Source organism: Moschus berezovskii, chromosome 25 (genome assembly GCF_049115385.1).
Source record: "Moschus berezovskii isolate FMDL1 chromosome 25, NW_MosBer_1.0, whole genome shotgun sequence".
Lineage (NCBI taxonomy): Eukaryota > Metazoa > Chordata > Mammalia > Artiodactyla > Moschidae > Moschus > Moschus berezovskii.
Genome location: NC_142484.1, coordinates 46624238 through 46645035, shown reverse-complemented (window position 1 = coordinate 46645035; position 20798 = coordinate 46624238). Strand labels below are relative to the sequence as shown.

At 41.5% G+C, this 20798-nt stretch overlaps 1 protein-coding gene across 3 annotated transcripts in view; it reads right to left on the bottom strand.

The window, feature by feature from the left end:
* FAT3 (FAT atypical cadherin 3) overlaps positions 1-11971 on the bottom strand; it is a 645126-nt gene extending 633155 nt beyond the window's left edge. For 2 of the 3 annotated variants that reach the window (XM_088832051.1, XM_088832052.1), the window contains exon 1: positions 8674-11962. In XM_088832051.1, the coding sequence (XP_088688177.1) occupies positions 8674-11962 (3289 nt within the window). Of the gene's footprint in view, positions 1-8673 lie in introns of all 3 variants that reach the window. The other variant, XM_088832053.1, reaches the window with a different exon arrangement.
* Between the last annotated feature and the right edge of the window lie 8827 nt (positions 11972-20798).

The window sequence follows — 20798 nt, the reverse complement described above, 5'->3', positions numbered from 1 at the left end:
TGCTCTGGTTATCTCTCAGACTGTCCTGTCTCCAACTGGAATTTGTAAAAATCATCGCATAATGCCAAAGGGTGATGCCAAGGCCACAATCAACATGATAAATGGCCAGCACAAGGCTCTCACTTATGTTATGTCACCTATGTATCCTACAGTTTGCAATTACATGCTTCTCTGTCTCTCCTGCTCATCCTTGACTTAAACATCTATGCAACTTCTTCAGCCCAAAAGCCTGCAGGGAACCCGTGTACTACATAAATGTGGCACGAAGAGAAGGAAGAGGAGGAAAATGAAGAAAAAAGGGAGCAGAGAAGCAGTGAGAGTGAAGAGGTAGACTTTTAAGGGAGAAAGTGTAGAAAAAGATGGAAAATGGTTTAAGCTCTGCTTCATAGATCCTGCAGCTAAACCACAAAGCCTTTATGTTTTTACCATAACATCCGTGTGTGTGTGTGTGTGTGTGTGTGCTGATCTGTATGCACCACAAATTTTTATCTTAATTCCTTCAATTTTTATTCAAACTTATTCAAACTTTTAGACTCAAAGTATTTCTTATTCAATATATTATTTTACTTGGCATTATTCTCACCAGCATACTGTTTTTTAAAAGCAACTCGAACGTTACCTATATTATGCAAATAAAAATTGGTGAATTTAATCATGCAGAGTTATTCATCAAATATCCAAAGGAAAATTTTGGAGACTCCTAGTATATTCAATAATTCGCGTATCAGTGCCCAGAATTTAATATAAATTGAACTGAATACTACACACAACTCTTCATAGATTCTGTCTGTTGATAAGACAAGCTTTCATAAAAACTGGCAAGCTAAAACTACAGACTGCAGCCCATTTTCATTTTCATTTCATTTTCTTTTCAATGAAACACTGTGACTATAGAGGCATCACATAAATATTTATCAAACTCTATAATTCTTCCAAATGTAATGATAAATGAAAGTATCCTTCAACGTGAATATAAAACACCTGCAAAAAAAATTTTTTAGAAGACTGAAATGAGATACAAGCTACCCAAAGTCACAAACAAGAAATTTATCCCAATACCTCTTCCAGAGAGCCAGTAATACATGAAGAAATCATATGATCACTTTTGTAACCTCTGCTTACTCGGCCTCTGAAATTTCATTCTTTGCTAATTGAAGAAGTAAATATCATTCAGTGTCACATAGCCCTGGGGAAATCATGATGCTGCTGATAGGAAGGGCCAGGTAAACCATGGGAAACCTCTATTATTAAAACATAAAAGGAAGAATGGGTTCAGAGAAAAGACCACATAAGCTTCCAGATTGTTGGCTTGCCCCCCAGTGTGGATTTCCTCTTTATGCTGGTCATTATATTTATCATTTACTAGTTACATGGGGACAATGGCAGCACAGAGTTGATACACAAGGCAGAAATAATTACAGATTTGAACCAAGGGTCCTCTATTAAAGCCTGAATTGCCTTCAGCCCACTGCTAAGAAAAGGTCAAGAAGAAGGCACCTGCTGAAAAGAGTAATAAAAACATGCTGCTCATTACTTTCCAGAAGCTTCTAATCCTCTCTCCTGCCTGATTTACATGACAACTACTACATTCATCTGAATGTTGTGGAGTGTTCAGAGCTCCTCCGGGAACATTATATTTCTCTCAGATAATTATGATCAAAAAGTCTAGAGCTAAGGGTGAAAATCCAGAGCCAAGAAAAGTTTCTGCTATCACTTGACTCTAACTTCATTCCTCTCCTTAACTTGCTCTGGGCACAGGGGCAAATTTTCAGCCAAATCCAATAACTTTCTTTTGACCTAGATGGGTGGGGGATACAAATATCACCTAGAAAAAAGACTGAGGATGGGGAACACCATTTAGTCTGGAATTATCATGAACTACATCAAAGTCACCAAGTAATATCTGTCTTACTCCTCAAATTGTCAAAAAGGAGTTGAAAGGGCAAGTTTTCAGAAAAGAAGCTGGAATGGTTAGCAGCCATCTATAGGAAAAAATATGATTTCCAATGCCTTTGAGCATCAGAAAAGGGAAGCTTATATTTTATGACATTATGCAAGAAACATGATCCTATGGAAATTACCTAGCTCTTTCAATATCTGATTCCTGCAATGATAAAACGCTCCTCAAATTTCTAACAGTACAAATGTTTCTCTTCCTGGTTTTGATTCACCTACTCTTGACACTTGATTAGAGTCTGCAGATAAAGAGTATTCCTCTCAGCACTGGCAGCTAGCAAACAGTTCTTCACTTGAACTAAATAAATAAATGCTGCTGCTGCTGCTGCTGCTAAGTCACTTCAGTCGTGTCCGACTCTGTGCGACCCCATAGACGGAAGCCCACCAGGCTCCCCCATCCCTGGGATTCTCCAGGCAAGAACACTGGAGTGGGCTGCCATAGTAGCATATCTTTATTCTTTCCCTGGCCACCAGTTGAAATGAATTCTTCTCCCTATAAAAGATCAAGTATAGCATCTCAACACTGGAGAGCTAGAAAGATCCTGATCAGACTGGAGAAGGCCCAGTCTGACACCTGTGGCTAACCCAGTGCCTTCCACAAAGGTAGTGCCCAAACAACAACAGATTGTGAAGACAACAGTGACAGCTGTCATATGCTATGTCAGGCTGTGTTATTATTCAGTAATTATTAATTTCTCTTCCTCCCTTTCTCTGTAAGAGAAGTATTCCTCTCTGCCCCACATGGATATTCAACTCCATCCCAAGATGGTCTTTGGTCAATGGAATGCAGACTAGTCTTGAGTTAAGACTTCAAGAGGCACTGCAAGCTTCCATCAGCCTCTGGCACTCCTGACCTGACTTTGAGAACATTACAGCCCAGACAGTGAGTACTCCCTTCAGCCTGGGTCCTGGAGTAGGAAAGACATGTAGAACAGATCATAACTCACACTACAACCTGCAACAACCTCAACTATTTTCCCAGACTCAACAGCAAGAAAAAAAAAAATCTGCTTTTATAAGCCACTGAAATTTTGTGATTGTTTGTTACACAGCAATAATACAGAAAACCCTGACTGATACATACACTTAGCAAGGTTACAGTGGCATACTGGAGTAGAAAAGAGGGGTGCCAACATGAGATTTGGAGTCCACTTCACTAGACTGTCAATTCCAGCTCAGACAACTCCCAAATGCTTGACCCTGGTTAGGCAAATCTCACTGAACCCCACCTTGCTGGATTAATGTGACAATTAGAAAGTACCTACAAAGCACCCAGCATAGTGTCTAGCACAAAACAGGTACTTGATAAATGGATCAATAATATAATTAGTAATAATAAATGGTAAAATGTCTTCCAAATTATCCATGATTAATGTTCTGAAATATTTCTTTAATACCAGCTAAATAAAACAGTGAAGTCATTGAAGCTTACAAAAGAATCTAACAGAAAATTACAGTTTAAAATGTACAATGTACTCTATCTAAACCTTCTAAAACTTCTGAGTAGTCAAGAATATGGATTTTTATTGTGTCAAAGAATAAGAATGTGTTCTTTGTGAAGGAAAAAAAAATTATTAAATTGCATGTTCCATCTTCCAGACTGGTCACTGGTCATTTAAATTGTAATCGAATCCACTGTAGTCAAAGGCCCCTCAGCTAATCCATTTACTGTGAATATTATTAAACATTTATTAAGTGCCTGTACATGGTAAAAAAACTCCAAAGGTATGGTTTTGTTCACTGAGTTCCAAAATAGTAAAGAACATAACACTACTAAAGTAAAAGTGATAGTTGCTCAGTCATGTCCAACTCTTTGCAACCCCATGGACTGTAGCCCACCAGACTCCTCTGCCCATGGAGTTCTCCAGGCAAGAATACTGGAGTGGGATGTCATTCTCTATCTAAGGGATCTTCTCAACCCAGGGACTGAACCCGGGTCTCCTGCATTGTAGGCAAAGTCCTTAGAATTTGAGTCATCAGGGAAGCCCCTGAAATTACTAAGTGGATCAACTAACCCCAGCATAAGCTGATTCACAAAACAGGAGCACTGCAGTTACTAAAGCATATAAATAGATTTTTTTATTCGTCAGGAAAGCATTCAGAAAACTATCACTACTAATGAGTAATAGAAGATTTATTGGAAAGTTTGCTTAAAAAAGAAATTCATCCAAAACATGACTTCAATTCCCTGCCTTTCCAAAGAATAAGGAAAAGGAATTTATAGGAAAGATAGAATCTGTAAACATACTCTAAGGAGCCCAGGTAAATTTAGGGTAGTGTTTCTAAACCACATGCAGAACAGCTTGAAGAGCTCACATGAAGATTCTTAGACTCCCATCCCAGGACAATGGAATCAGAATCCTTGGGAATCAGGCCTGGGGATCTGCATTGCAAACAAACATTCCAGCTGATTCATGTGTGTGCATAAGTTTGAGACCCATGAAACAATGCAAACCATGACATAACCTTTGGCAGGAGTCTTCAAGGTTCTTGAAAGACAAAAATCCAAACAAGTTTAAGCTGTTTTATGCCTGGGGGTCAAACGAAGAGCAGAGTCCAGACTTCAGACCCAGTAACAGTTGTAGGGCTAAACAGCCATTCATTCATTCTGCCAGGGGCTCAAGCCATGACTTCTAGCGCTTGCGGGCAGAGCCGATGGATCATTCAGTAGGAGCATAAGCCAGACAGTACAAAGGGATGGCTCCTCTTGTTGCTCGTACATTTGCCAAACTTCTTCCCAACCTTAGCATCCCCTGGCACAAGTCGAGGCAATCATTCCTCGTCAGCTTCTTAGGCTGGGAAGTTAAAATCTACAAGAAGTGAGATGGAAGAAAGATGGCTAAGAATATTACTGTATGGGAATTCTAATCTTCATTAAAACATTTCAACACCAAATCCAAGCCTCTTTTCTGATAAACAGAGAAAAACATAGTTTTGCTTCCTTAAACAGGGAAACCGTATGAAATATAAAGGAGAAAAAGAAATAGTCACTATAGTTTTAAAACTGAGTAATTCTCTAGGAGGTTAAATCAGAAACATGGGTAATGAATGCAAAGAACAGAGTATTGAGTTAAGACTGAGAGGAAATGTTTCTAGATATATCCTCAAACAGGTACGTGACTTTACACAATGCACTCAGCTACTCTTTACCCCAGAGGAGTTAATGTCCTAAGAAAAGAAATTAAGTCACATCACAAAGCAATGTCAAAATGAAAGTGACAATATTATCACTTATGGCAAAATTTATTTTATGCAATTCAGACTATAAGGGAACAAATGAGAAACAGTGAGCTGACTTTTCAATAGAGGCAAAAGACACCAAACTCCTGAACTCAAAACACTAACTGAAGAAGGTACCTGCACCCCAGTGCTCACAGCAGCACTGTTTACAACAGCCAAGGCAGGGAGGCCACCTGCACGCCTGCAGACGGATGAGCAGGTAAGGAGGTGAGATGAGAGGATAAAGAAAGGTGAGTGGAGTGTCACTCAGTCATGAAAAGCGTGAAGTGATGCCATCTGCAGCAATGGAGGAGCCTGGTAGGCTGCAGTCCGTGGGGTCGCTAAGGGTCGGACACGACTGAGGGACTTCACTTTCACTTTTCACTTTCACACATTGGAGAAGGAAATGGCAACCCACTCCAGTGTTCTTGCCTGGAGAATCCCAGGGATGGGGGAGGCTGGTGGGCTTCCGTCTATGGGGTCGCACAGAGTCGGACACGACTGAAGTGACTTAGCAGCAGCAGCAGCAGCAACATGGGTGGACCCAGAGATTTTCATACTAAGTGAACTAACAAAGATAAATGTCATATGATATCACTTACACGTGGAATCTAAACAAATAATACAAATCAACTCATTTATAAAACAGAACCAGACTCACAGGCGTAGAAAACAAATTTATCGTTACCAAAGGGGAAGGCGGGTAGGGGATAAACTGGGAGTTCAGGATTAACAGATGCGCACTACTCTACATGTGCTGCGCTGTGCTTAGTCACTCGGCTGCGTCTGAGTCTGCGCAAGCCACAGACTGTGTACAAAACACATAAAGAAGGACCCACTGTATACACAGGGAACTGTACTCCATATCTTGCAATAACCTATAATGGGAAAGAATGTGAGGAGGAATAGAATATATATAAATATGTATATACATATATATCAGAGAAGGCAATGGCACCCCACTCCAGTACTCTTGCCTGGAGAATCCGAGGGACGGGGGAGCCTGGTGGGCTGCCGTCTATGGGGTCGCACAGAGTCGGACATGACTGAAGCGACTTAGCAGCAGCAGCAGCGTACATATATATAATTGTAAATCAACCATACTTCAATAAAAATATTTTATATACAGAATTATAAAACCAACTATAGCATCAAATAACTATACACACATTTTCTGCAGTAATACCCAAGATGAAAACAGAATAGCTAGTACACACTGGGAAAATCTAGGCCACTCTCACCAAACTGCTCCTGCTCTTGCCTGCATCAAGCTACGCCAAGGTGAAACTTCCTAATAAAACAACACACTGTGGCTTGATGTAGCCATCTAGGCTTCAGCGGTTACTGATTCAGCCTGACACCTTACCGTTGACCTACCTACCTATATCCATCTGAGTCCCAAAGGTAAGCTTCTCACACTGGAGAAGCACATAAACAATGGGACTGCAAGGAAAAAGGTTGGTGATTAATGGCTGGTGCCAGCCATCTCTCAGCTCAGGACTCTAAGGATTTTGAGACACATTTAACACTTTATTCTTACAGATTTTAGATCAACACCAAATTCAAGTGTCTCTAGAAACGAGCAAGGAAGCCCATGCCTGTCTTTAGACTGGAGATTGCAGTGTATACCACAGTTACTCAGAGCTAAACTTGAAACTAGGCTCCAAGTTATGTATCTTCTCTGAACATTAGTTCATGAATTTAGTATTAAGATTAATGGGACTATTGGAAGAATTAAATAAGACTCGACTATAAAACCCTTCATACAGTGTGTTGCGCATTGCAAATACTCAATGAAGCCATTACTGTCAACAGTAAACTAGTAGCACAGAATAGACACTCAGTAGACATGAGTTTGAGTGAACTCTGTGAGTTGGTGATGGACAGGGAGGCCTGGTGTGCTGTGATTCATGGGGTCGCGGAGAGTCGGACACGTCTGAGCGACTGAACTGAACTGAACTGAAAGATCACTACTTCTCCTTTCTCCTTTTGTATTTCAAAGGTAAAAATACATTCTAACTGAATGACAAGTTACATATAAAATATAGAGTATATGATTAAATCAGAACCCGGTTTTCTTGACATTTACCTTTTCCTTCTTTGTGGCTATGGGATCGGTTTTACAGTTTACACTGGCCATAATCAGAAACCACATATTAAAAATTTACAATTTAAAGTTAAAATCTGTGATGGTACAGAGAGTTTTGCTACTTCTATCCAATACTGAAACAGCGTCTCAAGCCCTTTTTCTGGTATAACTACTGTAAACTAGGATCCTTAGGACAACCCCTTCCCTGTTTTCATGATCATCATCAGCATCATCACCGTCTTCCTTACTGGGAACAAAACACCCTGTGAGCGTTGTAGAAAATACTTTACTGGATTAAAATGTGTTCCCCCAAATGTAAAGCGCCGACAGTACCATTCACACGGGAATTGAGAAGACGTAGCCCCTGTCTTGAGATGTTGACAATCTAGAGAAGACTAGAAAAAGATGGGACTTCCCCAGTGGTCCAGCAGCTAAGACTCTGTCCTCCCAATGCTGGAGGCCCAGGCTGGTCAGGGAACTAGATCCCACAGGCCACAGCTAAGTTCACATGATGCAACTAAAGATCCCATGTGCCACAACTGAGGCCCGGCACAGCCATGTAAATAAATAAAAATAAATACTAAAAAAAAAAAATACGTTACTCTGCTGATCAAGGCATGTGCACACACACACACACACGGCCAAGCACCTGTATGTTTAAAGGCAAATAATGACAATAAGAGTAGAAATAAAATACATATCTGTAGCTATGATGATGTGTAAATCAACAGGGAGGGGACAACAAAAATATTAGGACAATTTTGTCCCACATCTTAAAATGTTTCTATAAAATGTAAATTCTTACAGGTAAAATCTCAAAACCATTTTTTTAAATAAAAACCACAGCATGCCTCCTCTGGTCTATCGTGAAACTATTTGTAGAAGGATGCCTCCATGTATCAGTGGGGCCGATACAGTGCAAACGCCTGTCAGTCAAGGGCCAGAGGTGCCTATGAGACACCAGAGACCAAGCGACTGACACCAGATCGCTTCAGCAAAGACTGTCTGTAGAGGGAAACAAGAGCCACTTGAAAACTCATTTCACTCTACTAATGTAAAGCCAATTCAAATGTAATTTACTTTATCAGGACCCTTAATTTAGTGAAGGTCATGAGTATACTCAACAGAGGTGAGAATTATTTATGCTTATCAAAAGATAACCAGGTGACAGCATTGCTGAACAGGAAAGAAACCAGGGACTCCCACTGAAAACCATTGGCTATCACTGTATAAAGAGGTCTTCATACAAATCAGTTCATTCTAAGGAGAAGCTTTGACTTGGTCACCTCTGCAGCAATGTACCCTCATTTGTCATTCCGTTTGAGTTCAAAAATAGCCTTTCGCTTTCCCCCGTTTTGACAACTGAAGAGACGTGAAACAACACTTCTGGGACAAAACGTGAAACTTACCACTCTCGTCATCAATATTGAACCTTCCAAGACCACTGCCGTCCCTGATGGAGTACTGGATCTCCCCATCCCTCCCCGAGTCCTCATCGTGGGCAGTCACCTGCAGCACGCTGGTTCCAATCCGTGAGTTTTCTTTTACAGAGCCAACAACAGCAAAGTCCAGGAAATAGGGAGTATGGAGGTTTTCGTTGACATCCACCACTTCCACCTCCACAAAGGACACGGATGACAGAGAGACAGGCCGCCCTTTGTCCTTGGCCCGAACTGTGAGGTTATAGAACTGCTGCTTTTCATAGTCGAGCTCCCTGCTCAGGCGGATGGTGCCACTTGCTTTGTCTATTTCAAATCTCCCATTGTAATCATTGACCAGAGAATAGCGCACTTGACCCCCCAGTCCCAGATCTGGGTCATGGGTCTCCAGCCAAGCAATGACAGTGCCAACGGGGAGGTCTTCAAGGACCTTCACACTGTAGCTGCTGGGGATGAAAGCTGGGGAGCAGTCATTGACATCATCCAAGAAAACCTTCAGGGTGACAACAGAAAAGAGCTGCTGGCCGCTTTCTGCCTTGTCTCTGGCTTCTATTTTTAAAGAATAGTTCGCTTTGGATTCCCGGTCCAGTTGGTCCGCTATATACACAATTCCAGTGGAGCTATTGATGGCAAACTGCTGTGTGTCTGTCAAGACTGAGTAAGTCACTTCACCATTAGAACCCAAGTCTTTGTCTCTGGCTTCCACTTGAATAATCTCAGTGCCAATACTTGAACTCTCAAGGATGTTTACTGAATAACTGTCTTGAAGAAAAATCGGGCTATTGTCATTGGCATCCTCCACGTTGATGGTAAGCAACCTCCACGAGGACTTTTGTGGATTCCCTAAGTCATAGATGGTGATGTTAAGGAGATAGAGATCTCTGTGCTCTCGATCCATGGGCATAAGGACTTGAAGTTGCCCGGTCTCCATATCGATATTAAAACAGCTATCCATATTCCCATCAGATATTGTAAATAGCACCTTCCCATTGAAGCCAGAGTCGGCATCATAGGCTTTAATCTTCAGGATATTAGCACCAACTGGCAGATTCTCCTTCACAGCCACATCAGAAGGAAATGCCTTGTCAAAATGTGGTCCCTGCCGGTTAACTGAATAAAAGTCAAGAAATCCATCTTCTAGATTCAGTTTCCCATTTGCTTTGGCCTTAATGAGGAGCTTCTCCGCCAGCTTCTGAGCCACGCGAGTTTCTCGGCAACTGAAGCTCTTTGAAGACACCTTCCCATGTAAGACTGAAATGTTAACAGACATGGGGTCCGCAAGATTCTCTCCATCAGTGGCTGTAATCCTGAGGGCAAAATTTCCATTTTTAATGCCAGAATTCATCAGTGACTTTTTAAGCTGCAAAACACCAGAGTCTGGGTTTAAATAAAAGAAACCAAGTTCGTTTCCAGAGATGATTTTGTACTTTACAAGCTCTAGCTCGTCAATATCGATCGCTGAGACAGCTGTGATATGACCCCCAACTGGAAAGTCATAGGAGATCACTCCCTGGCAAGCCACTTTTTCAAAGAGGGGGCTGTTGTCATTGACGTTTCCGACTCGGATAGTCACATTGACCTCGCTCTCATGGCGGTATGGCGAGCCCCAGTCAGAGGCTCTGACGATGAACCTGTATGTTTCTGGAGAGGACTCAAAGTCCAGGGCTTCGGTGGTGCTGATGACTCCTGTAAACTGGTTAATGGCAAACGGCAACACGTTCAAGCTGGCAATACTGTAGGTGATGTACCCATTTTCTCCTTTATCCTTATCAGAAGCTGAAACCGTCAGAACGCTTGTTCCCACGGGAACACTCTCATTCACAAACGCCTCATACAGCGGCTGCTGAAATTCTGGGGTGTGGTCATTGGCGTCTTCTATGCTGATGGTGACTTGTGTTTTTAAATCTCCTTCTTTATTTGTCACCTCCAGTCTATAAACCTCCTTCTTAATGGTATTCAGTGGCTGTGCGGTGACGATCAGACCTGACTGGGGATTGATTTTGAAGTACTGGGCATCCTCTCCAGGGGATAATCTGTACTCCACATCTAGTGGTTCGGGACTTAATTTTACTATAGCAACCACGACACCAGGAGGGGAAAATTCACTAATGCTCACTTCGTACGCGTCTTTCTCAAATCTAATTGGGACAGTGTCTCTTTTGGGGTTGGCGATGTGGACTATCTTGACTGCTGAAAATTTCTGAGGTGACCCCTTATCTTTGGCTTGAAGAGTGAGGTTGTAGCCATAGGGAAAGCTCTCCCAGTCAACCGGCTTCTTTTCCTTAATCCTGTACTCATTCACCCACTTTCCTTCCTTGGCCAGGAAGAACTGGTCTAAAGGGTCCCCAGCCACGATGGAAACAGACTCAATCTCTCCATTGGCCCCTTCATCGAGGTCATCGGCCGTCACCACCGCGTATACGGGCTCTGTGTCCAGTGAGAAAGGAACGTGAGCCACCACGTGGAGAGCAGGGGCGTGCTCATTTACCCGTTCAACGTGAACATAAAGCTTGGCAGTGCTGCTCACGCCATTATTCCCATACAGCTTCATCCCCCGGTCCACCGCCAAGATCTCCAGATCGTATCTGCTCTTTTCATCATAATTTAATCGTCCGCTTAAGGAGATGACCCCGCTCGTGGGGTGGACTGAAAAGAGCTCAACTTTGTTCTTGAAGTAGTAGTAGAATTCGCCGTTGGAACCAATATCTGCATCTGTCGCCGTCACCTGGGCGACACTAGTCCTTAGCGGTGTGTTTTCTGCGATTGTAACTGAGTAGGTTGTGGGTGAAAATAAGGGTCTCAGATCATTCATATCTAAAACCTGAATGCTCACTTTGGTCCATGCTTCCAAATCCTCGCCTCGGACAGAGCCTTTGACTATCAATAAATAATTGTCCTGAATTTCCCTGTTCAATATGGCAGAATTGCCACCTTTAGTTCTTATTCTGAGAAAACAGAAATCTGCAATGATGACTTCCTCAGCTTTGAAAAAACCTTCCTCATCTCCAGACACTATTCTGTATTTGATGTCCCAGGACAGATCGATCAAGGTGATGCCCATGCGACTCTGGCTGTTGACGTAAGTCCTTGCTGCCGAATTCTCGTACACGGTAGCATTATAAACGGAATGTGTGAAGTGGAAACCCAGGGGTCCAGTCCCAGGCAGCCCCTGAGAGAGTGTAGCCAAAAGCTTGAGAAGCAGAAGAATGAGGCAAGAGGGAGGCCGTGTGCCCACACAGTATCCCATAGTTATATCCATCACATCATACTTCCATCCTGGAGGGGAAAAACAGAGAGAGAGAAGAGATAAATTAACCTAGAGGAACATGAGAGAAGGAACAGTAGCAACTATTATGAAACAGTGCGTTTTGAAAACTTTATGGTACAATCTTTTTACTAAAACATCAATACAAGAGAAAAAAAGTAGAACATTCCCCACTACTAGATGACAAGGAATTCAAAACCACTAGGATTTAAACTCATCATGCCCGACTTCTTTGAGTGACACTTCTACAGTGCTGACAGGACTGACTGTTCACTGGTATGAGCTTTCTTGTATTCTGAAATACATACTGCAAAATACATACAGTTTAGAAATACATACTGCAAAGCTTAAGAAGTTCATTTACCTCTGACATGATATTAAATTATAGGCAATTATCCTAGGGAAATAATTAGACAAGTGTATGTTTACAGGACAGTTTAAAATACAAAAATTTAAAAGATATTAATTGCTTATCAATTGAGAAGCAACTATTTTGTGGCACATTTTAGAAAACAAAATACTATGCAGCCATTAAAAATAATGACTAAAAGGTGTGTATTTTCAGATGCAATAAGAATAAAACACTACATGGTAAAAAGAGCATAAAACAGTATATGTGATGTGATTCTATTATGGCTTAAAAATTTACATATAAACTGCATTTTTACCTTTAAAATGAATTAACTATGTTGGGAGTTTGGGGAGCATCTTGCATCTTCTAATATTTCTTCAATCAACATTGTTCATCAATGATTGCATAATTACTTTTTATAATTAAGATCTTTAAAGAAATGTTTTCCAAGTATTACCATCTTCTGTCATGTTAAATTTTAAACTGATCAAGAGTTAGGCATAATCCAATACGATGAAGATGAACAAAATACCATTTAACAAACCAAGCAGGGAGGACCATCCCTAAGGAGTCACCTGATCTAAGCGATATTTACGAGTGGACTGTGCCTCTCAGAACCAGAGAGGTAAGGAAGAATATGTGCAAGGAAAATTTAAAGAATGACAAGAGATTTATCTTCTTACGAGAAATTGAAGGAATTACTTCCAATTATTTCTATCAGCTACTATTAAATTTCCACAGTCACCACAACTCTATGACTGTGTAGAAGAAAAGATTAAAAACATTTTTCTATTTTAACTGTAAAATCTGTCAAGTGCTTTAAAAACAGAGAAGGGGAATGCTATTTAACAGGAAAGAGCTGTCTATTTATATACTTTGGCTCAGATTTTTAGAACAACCAAATGTATGAGTTCTTCCACCAAGAGATACTCATCAGACCCTCACATTTCCTTTCTCTGTCTCTTCTATGGGAAACAGAATGGAAGAGAAGAGGAGAAATGAAATGAACCCTTCTGCAGGCATTCTGTAACTTAGCTGCATTGTTACATTTAATCCCTGCAACAACCTAAAGTACTACAGCACCCAGCTACATGTTACAAAACTGAAAGCTAGAAGACTGTTAACCCATTTGGCTAGAACACTGGCCCATCCAGTTTCTCCCAGCAGCAGAGCAGCATCTCAAACCCTGGTCTTTCCTGCTTCAAAATCCATGCTTTTTCCCATCACACCATCAGTCTACCTAAATTCTCTATCAACATAAGCAAGAATGAAACTATTAAGGCTTCCCAGAAGCACATATTGGAGAAGGCAGTGGCAAGCCACTCCAGTACTCTTGCCTAGAAAATCCCATGGATGGAGGAGCCTGGTGGGCTGCAGTCCATGGGGTCGCTACTAGTCGGACACGACTGAGCGACTTCACTTTCACTTTTCACTTTCACACATTGGAGAAGGAAATGGCAACCCACTCCAGTGTTCCTGCCTGGAGAATCCCAGGGATCGGGGAGCCTGATGGGCTTCTCTCTATGGGATCACACAGAGTCGGACACGACTGAAGTGACTTAGCAGCAGCAGCAGCAGCAGAAGCACATATGACTTTAATTCTATGGAACTAGTCAGTATTTATCACTGACGGAAAAACATAAAACCCACCCACCTTCTCTATTTGGTTACCTCCATTCTGGTTTTAAACTAGTTACAGTCACTGATGGAAAGCTGAAAAATCCCCTGGGGAAGTTTAGCACTTTCAAATATTACCAAGTATTTCTTTAGCTTATAAAAATATCCATGGTTGGCAAGGCACATATTATGATAATTTTTTGTAGATAAGAGCATCAAACCTCACTTTCCTAATAGCAGAGTCTGAATTAGAACTCAGACTCTCTCCACACTCCACAATGCTTTCTCATTTTTTCCCCAATTCTGCCTTCCAGCAAACTCTCATAGGTGAAATTCTGGGCCTGCATTTGCTTAGTTCTACCTGAGAAGGAAATACGCCTTGCTGCTATCATCAGATACAGCACCTAGGAGACACTGAATAGGTGAGCCAAAAGAGTAGTTTAATACAGGAATTTCATAAGCAAAACAAAGACTAAAAATAAAACACAGAAAGATTTTATATAAGAAGTTAATTTCACAGGCAGTTCCTCTGGCTGTCTGTCCTTGGGAAATGCTCCATGTGCTAAGTTATGTGCGAAGAAGCAGCTTGGAGGCAGAAGTTCAAATAACCTTCCCAGGAGAGTGAACCCCAGGGGACCAGTGCATCTGGGGGTACCTCTCCGTGGAGCACACTCAGCTGAAAGATGGGATCCTTAGGGATTACAGATAAAAACCAGGAGAAGCTTTCATAAGAACCCACATGACTTAAGAGACTCTTTCAGTCCACCATCTGAGAATGCTCCAAAATGGAAGAGGCATTTTTATGTTCACTATGAACACAGTGGAAGGAGAAGGGTGTTTATAAGAGAATAATCGAAGGCATGCACGCTCTCTTAAGGTAGAAAAGAGGTTACTCCCAGCATCTCCAGGGAAATGCAAATTGTGTTGCTCCCTCGTTACCTACTCACCAGTCTTCCCTGGTGGCTCAGACAGTAAAGAATCTGCCTACAATACAGGAGACCCGACTTCGATCCCTGGGTCGGGAAGATCCCCTAGAGACAGGAATGGCAACCCACTCCAGTATTCTTGCCTGGAGAATTCCATGGACAGAGGAGCCTGGTGGGCTACAGTCCATGGGGTCTCCAAGAGTTAGACCTGACTGAACGGTTAACACTTTCAGTTTTTCAACAGAGTCTACTGTCTAGGAACTTCCTGTGGTTTTACCAATACATTGCACCAAGGAATCTGGACTCTTCGGTCACCAGAAAGGAAAACCACTCCAATGGTGAATTCAGTTCAACTAAAGTTTTCTTAGTCTGTCCCTGCATTTCCATCCTAAGCCCAACCTGAAGGAAACCTGTCAGGATGAGCCGATACTGGACACCATCCTATTCCCAGCATCGACACCAGCATGTACCAAGAACCAAGTACCATGAAGGTGTACAGTACTAGTGTACTGAACACAATACTCTTTCTAAAGTTTTTATCAAATTTGTTACAATATTGTTTTTATGTTTTGGTATTTTGGCTGTGAGGCATATAGGATCCTACTCTCCAACCAGGGATCAAACCACACCTTGTGCATTGCAAGGCAAAGTCTTAACAACTGGATGGCCAGGGAAGTCCCCGCTAAAAACAATATTAAGGAAGGGAAGTAAATAGAGGCCCAGAAGTCTATAGTATGCTCAGCTCCCAAATCCTCCAAATAAGCACATCTTACTTCAGGAAAGACAATCAAGAAATTATACAAATTCGAAGGAGGCTGAAGAGCTTCCTAGGTGGCACTAGTGGTAAAGAACCAGCCTGCCAATGCAGGAGACACAAGAGATGTGGGTTTGATCCCTGGGTCAGGAAGAACCCCTGGAGAAGGGACCGGCATCCCACTCCAGTATTCTTGCCTGGAGAACCCCATGGACAGTGGATCCTGGCGGGCTACAGTCCATGGGTTGCAAAGAGTCGGACATCACTGAGGGACTGAGCACACACACATACAAAGGAGGCTAAAAGATTATCTGTTTCACTCTCTTGAGTTTATAGGTGAGGAAACTGCTGCCCCAAAATAGGATGAGATCCCCTAATATAAGGTCTCAGATCGCCCAGGTTCTAGACAATACCAAATGGAAAAGTTTGCCAACTGAATTATTTTTCCTTTGAGTTTTATTACAATTTTCACTCTGTGGTTTATCATCATTTTGCAGTCATCTTTGTTTTCTAACATCTTATTACTCCCCCTGGAGTTACTCCCCGCTCTAAGTAGTTAACTGTTTATAAATAAACATTTAAGTGCCCTGGGGGAGAGTTACTTTTACAAACCCTTCTGGTGAATCCGTCAAAACAAAAAATGTTGTCATAATATGAAAAAACATCATTTCATTTTAACTATTCGAAAATGATATTTTTGCATACCAAGTTTATTTTTTTTAGCAAGATACACTGCTGGAATATTCTTCTTATAAAGCAGAATTAATGATCTTAAATGCAAATGAAAAGACTTTCAAACCACACTGAAACTGAATTGTATTCTTGTGTTCTAAAATCTGGATTTAACTTCAAAACCCTGAGCAGGACTGAGTTGTCAACTTCAGTTGTTTAAACGAAAATATCTCATGAGATTTTAGTATTTTTACTTTTGTTAAAAAAAAAAAAGCCCTATATGGCATAAATTAATTCAAAATCTTGCAGTTTTCTCCATCAATTTAGAAAATAAAGGAGTGCCAAAAGCGAGAAATTCTTTAAAATTCTGTAAAGTATGTATTAAAATAAGACTTTGGCTTCCTTTTTTTAGTACTCAAAGAGGACTGTTTTCTTAAAAAAAGAGTCCTGCTTTTCCACATTGGGGACAAGCTATTTGTGAAACCTAAGTATAAGAGTGATGGTGTTTGAAAAGCTCTGCACGTTGATTTATTTTACTGCTTCTGGATTATTTTAAAGAAAGCACTTAGTTCCCAGCCTTGGAGCCTATTTTCTACGACTTAGTAACATAATCAATAATTTTTGATATAATCTCTGAAGAGATCATCGAGTCATCAATCTTGGAGACACTTCCTTTCCAGAGGCAGTGCAGCATGCCTCACTGCCCGGCCCTGTCCGCTCAGATGGAGGTTTTCAGGCTGGGCTGCAGAAGGGCAGGGGGTTTCCTCTCCAGGGATGAAAAGATACCCCAGACCCCAGGGCAGAGAACAGCTCTTACAAAAGCCACCTCTCTGTGAGCCTTGGCAGCGAGGCTCAGCTTGCTTGGGGAAACTGGGGAAGCTCCGTTTAGTCACCATTAAACTGGGCTTCTGAAACAGCTGGGATTTCGGAACAGTGGAACAGCGCTTTAGAAAAACGTTCTATTTTTACTCCATCTTTTCCTATCTTACAGATTTTTGAAAGGGGTTGATAAGCCAGACAGAGATGGTGCTTGGGGAATGAGCTCTGAGAGCCTGTGAGACAAAGTCAGTATCCAAAGTGCTTCCCCTTCACAGGCATACTTGACCAAGATGCCTATGTGAGAAATACAAAGGAAGCTCAGGTGACACCTGTGACTGAGCCGGAACCGATGCAAACGCTGTGTGTACAGTGGTTCCAGAACACACGCTCTGGTGCCTGAAAGCCTGGGTCTGAATCCCAGCACTGCTCTTGAGTAGCTGTGTGACCTTGGGCAAGTTATTTAACCTGTCAGTGTCTCGCTGTCTTCAACTGTACAATGAGAACAATAGTGCCTACCGAATTGGATTTGAGTTTATAAATATAAAGCACTTAAAACAGTCCATGGCACATGGTAAGGTACAATTGCTATCCATTAATACCGTTAGCTAAGGCAGTTTTTAGAGAGGACACAAATCTGTGTTCACAAATGCAAGATAAGGGAGGAAATTCACAACCTATGCTGACATTTTCTTTTTCAACAAGAGAATCCACATCAAAGGTAAAGGAAAGGATAATTTTTTTACTAACAGCAAAGGACCACTCCATGAGACCCAAAGGTGGCTTTGCCATTTACTGGCTGGGTGACTTTGGGGTAACTACTTAAAGCTTTTCAAATAGGGCTTATCTTTAAAATAGGGCTTATACCAGTTCCCACTCTCATGAAACAGGCTTACAACTGTGTTGGGCACACAGTAAATGTTCCACAAATATGAACTGGCATTACAGTACGTCCCCTACACACGAACGAGTTCCATTCTGAAGCACCTTCATAAGTCCAATTTGTTCATTAGTCCAAGTTAGCTTAGGTACCCAAGTGACACAATCAGCTCCACAGTACTGTAATAGAATAGTTTTATTAATACTTTTCACACAAATAATACATATATAAAAAACAAACACAAAAAATAAAGACAACATATTTCATATTATAATATAGTACCTTGAAAAGTACAGTAGTACATTACAACAGCTGGCATACAGGGGCTGACACACAGGTTCACATCTTTGAAAATCTGTAACTCAAAGGTCTGTATGTAGGGGACTACTGTATAATTATTAAAGTATTCATCAGAAGGGATACAAAGTAGAAAGTAACTGAAAACTGATAAGGATAAAGAGTCAAGAAGACCAGCCATGGAGTGTGTGCATGCTGAGTCACTTCAGTCGTGTCTGACTCTTTGTGACTCTATGGACTGTAGCCCACCAGGCTCCTCTGTCCATGGGATTATCCAGGCAAGAACACTGGAGTGGGTTGCCATGCCCTCCTCCAGGGGATCTTCCCAACCCAGGGACTGAACCCGTGTCTCCTTTGGCTCCTGCATTGCAGGTGGGGAGCACCCCATCCTTAATTGGAAAGCCACTCTTCCACAGACCCAGGCCCCTGCCATGGGCGGGGGTCAGAGCCAGGGAGAGGTCGCATGCATGGTGACATGGGCTAAGGACTCTTGCCACAGTTCTGTAACTTATTCCCAACTCTTGAGTGTACACTTTCAAACTTAGGAAACCAGAGCTGCATTAGGGAGCTACTCCTTAGACTTGGCATTTAAATCCTGGGGAGTTCTAGCGGGATTTCTCCTTGTAACGATGAGACCCAGCACAGCCAGATACTGCTAAACCCTATCTTCTAGAGCAGCTTATTCCAATATGGCTTAAATTACCACCCTCATGACATTACTTGATGTTCTGGGTCCCTGCTCCTGAAGTCAGTTTCAGACTGTCTGTGCAACACACTTGGGAATAAAGTTTTACTCTCTGGATGATGCTAATGGCTGCCAGAAAAGTAGAAAAAAATGCTTATTGTATAGTTTTTAATACAAATCATTGTAGCTAGAGAGTCTACAGGATAATATACTATGTGTTTGGGTCACAAATAACCCATGTCGTGCTATTACTCAGAAGATATTATGATATACTAAACCAGAGGCACATAAACCCACTGAGGATCATAAAATTGTCTCATGCAACACCCCAGGTTTAGAGTTGAGGAAACACACCAAGAAAGGTTAGGTGATTTGGACAAGGTCACACAGATTGCCAGTTAAAAAAAAATGCTAAAAACCAGACCTCAGATTTCTACTGTGAATTTGTCTCATTGCTATTGCTTCCTTTAAAATATAGGCCTCCACTGGTTTGACTCTTTAAGTTTTACTCATCTTCCTTGATTTAGCTAAACTGTACATACTCTATGAAACAATCCCAGAGATACCCCTCTACTCAACCCACAATGAGCTCCACATCTAAGGTTGCAATTCTTGAACTTGAGCAAATATCTGAAACATGGCAGGACTTGCTAAAGCTCACATTGCTGGGCTCCCCTCCAGAGTTTCTGGATCGGTTGGTCTCCAGTGGGGGCTAAGAATCTCATTTCTAACAGGTTCCCAGGAGAAGTTGGTCTCGGGGTGATCAGTCCTCCGAGGACCACTTCTCTAAACTTTGTCTGTATTTTATCTATATGCACCTCCCCCAATAGCACTGCCTTCCTTGTATTAAAGTTTCTTACATGGGTTTGTAAATTACATAGTGCACTGCAATCTCCCTCGTTTCTTCTTCTTAGAGTACTTAACAAATGCCTTGAAAAGGCAAAACTTCAATCAAATTGTGGAGTGACTCGTGTCTAGCCAGTGTACACTGCAACTCCACCACGTGCGCCAGGGAGGGAATGAAAATGAGCCTTAGACAAATCAGGAATTATAATCATTGAAACTAGAGACCCTGGTGAAATAGCTAGTCCACCATTTCCCAAACTATATCCCATATCACTCTATGAATATGTGAATGTGTGCAACTAAAAAATGTTTTAGGAGACACTGGTTAAACAAAAGTAAACAGATTTCTTCATTTAGAACTTTTTGGAGTCTTTAGTATGCTCCAAAATAAACTTTCCCCATCTCTCTTCCTTAGTCATCTCTAACAATTTCATCCTGCAACAATTTTTCCTGCTTTGCAATTTCCGTAGGAAAGCACAATCTATATTTACATTTCCACTATAGAAATAAAGTTCCCTGATACTTGGTCAGGAATCAGTAAATGCTTGTTGTGTGCACAGGCATACTATGTAAATTGTGATTCCAAGGGATATTATATACACAATTTCTAAAATCTTTTTGATCATGAATTTCCTCTCCATTCCTCTCCCCACACTGCCAGAGGCAAGAGAAGAAGGAATATTTTGTGAATACAGTTGGGGAAACACTGATCAAGTCCAAGTTAGATATTGCGGCCTAGACAGGTCAAACAGCTGCCTGGAAAGCTTTGAAGGCGGGAGGTAATCCCAGGATTCTTGAGACTGGTTCATTATTCTTGCTACATCATAGCACAAGGTATGCATTCTCATTTCAACTAAGCAGGGACTTATCCCTGAAGAAACTGCTTCAATGCTTATCACATAAACACATATCCATGCTTCAAATGAAAGAAAAGCTGAAAGTGCCACAGTCCACTGTACATTTTATTTTCTCACTGAAAAAAAGG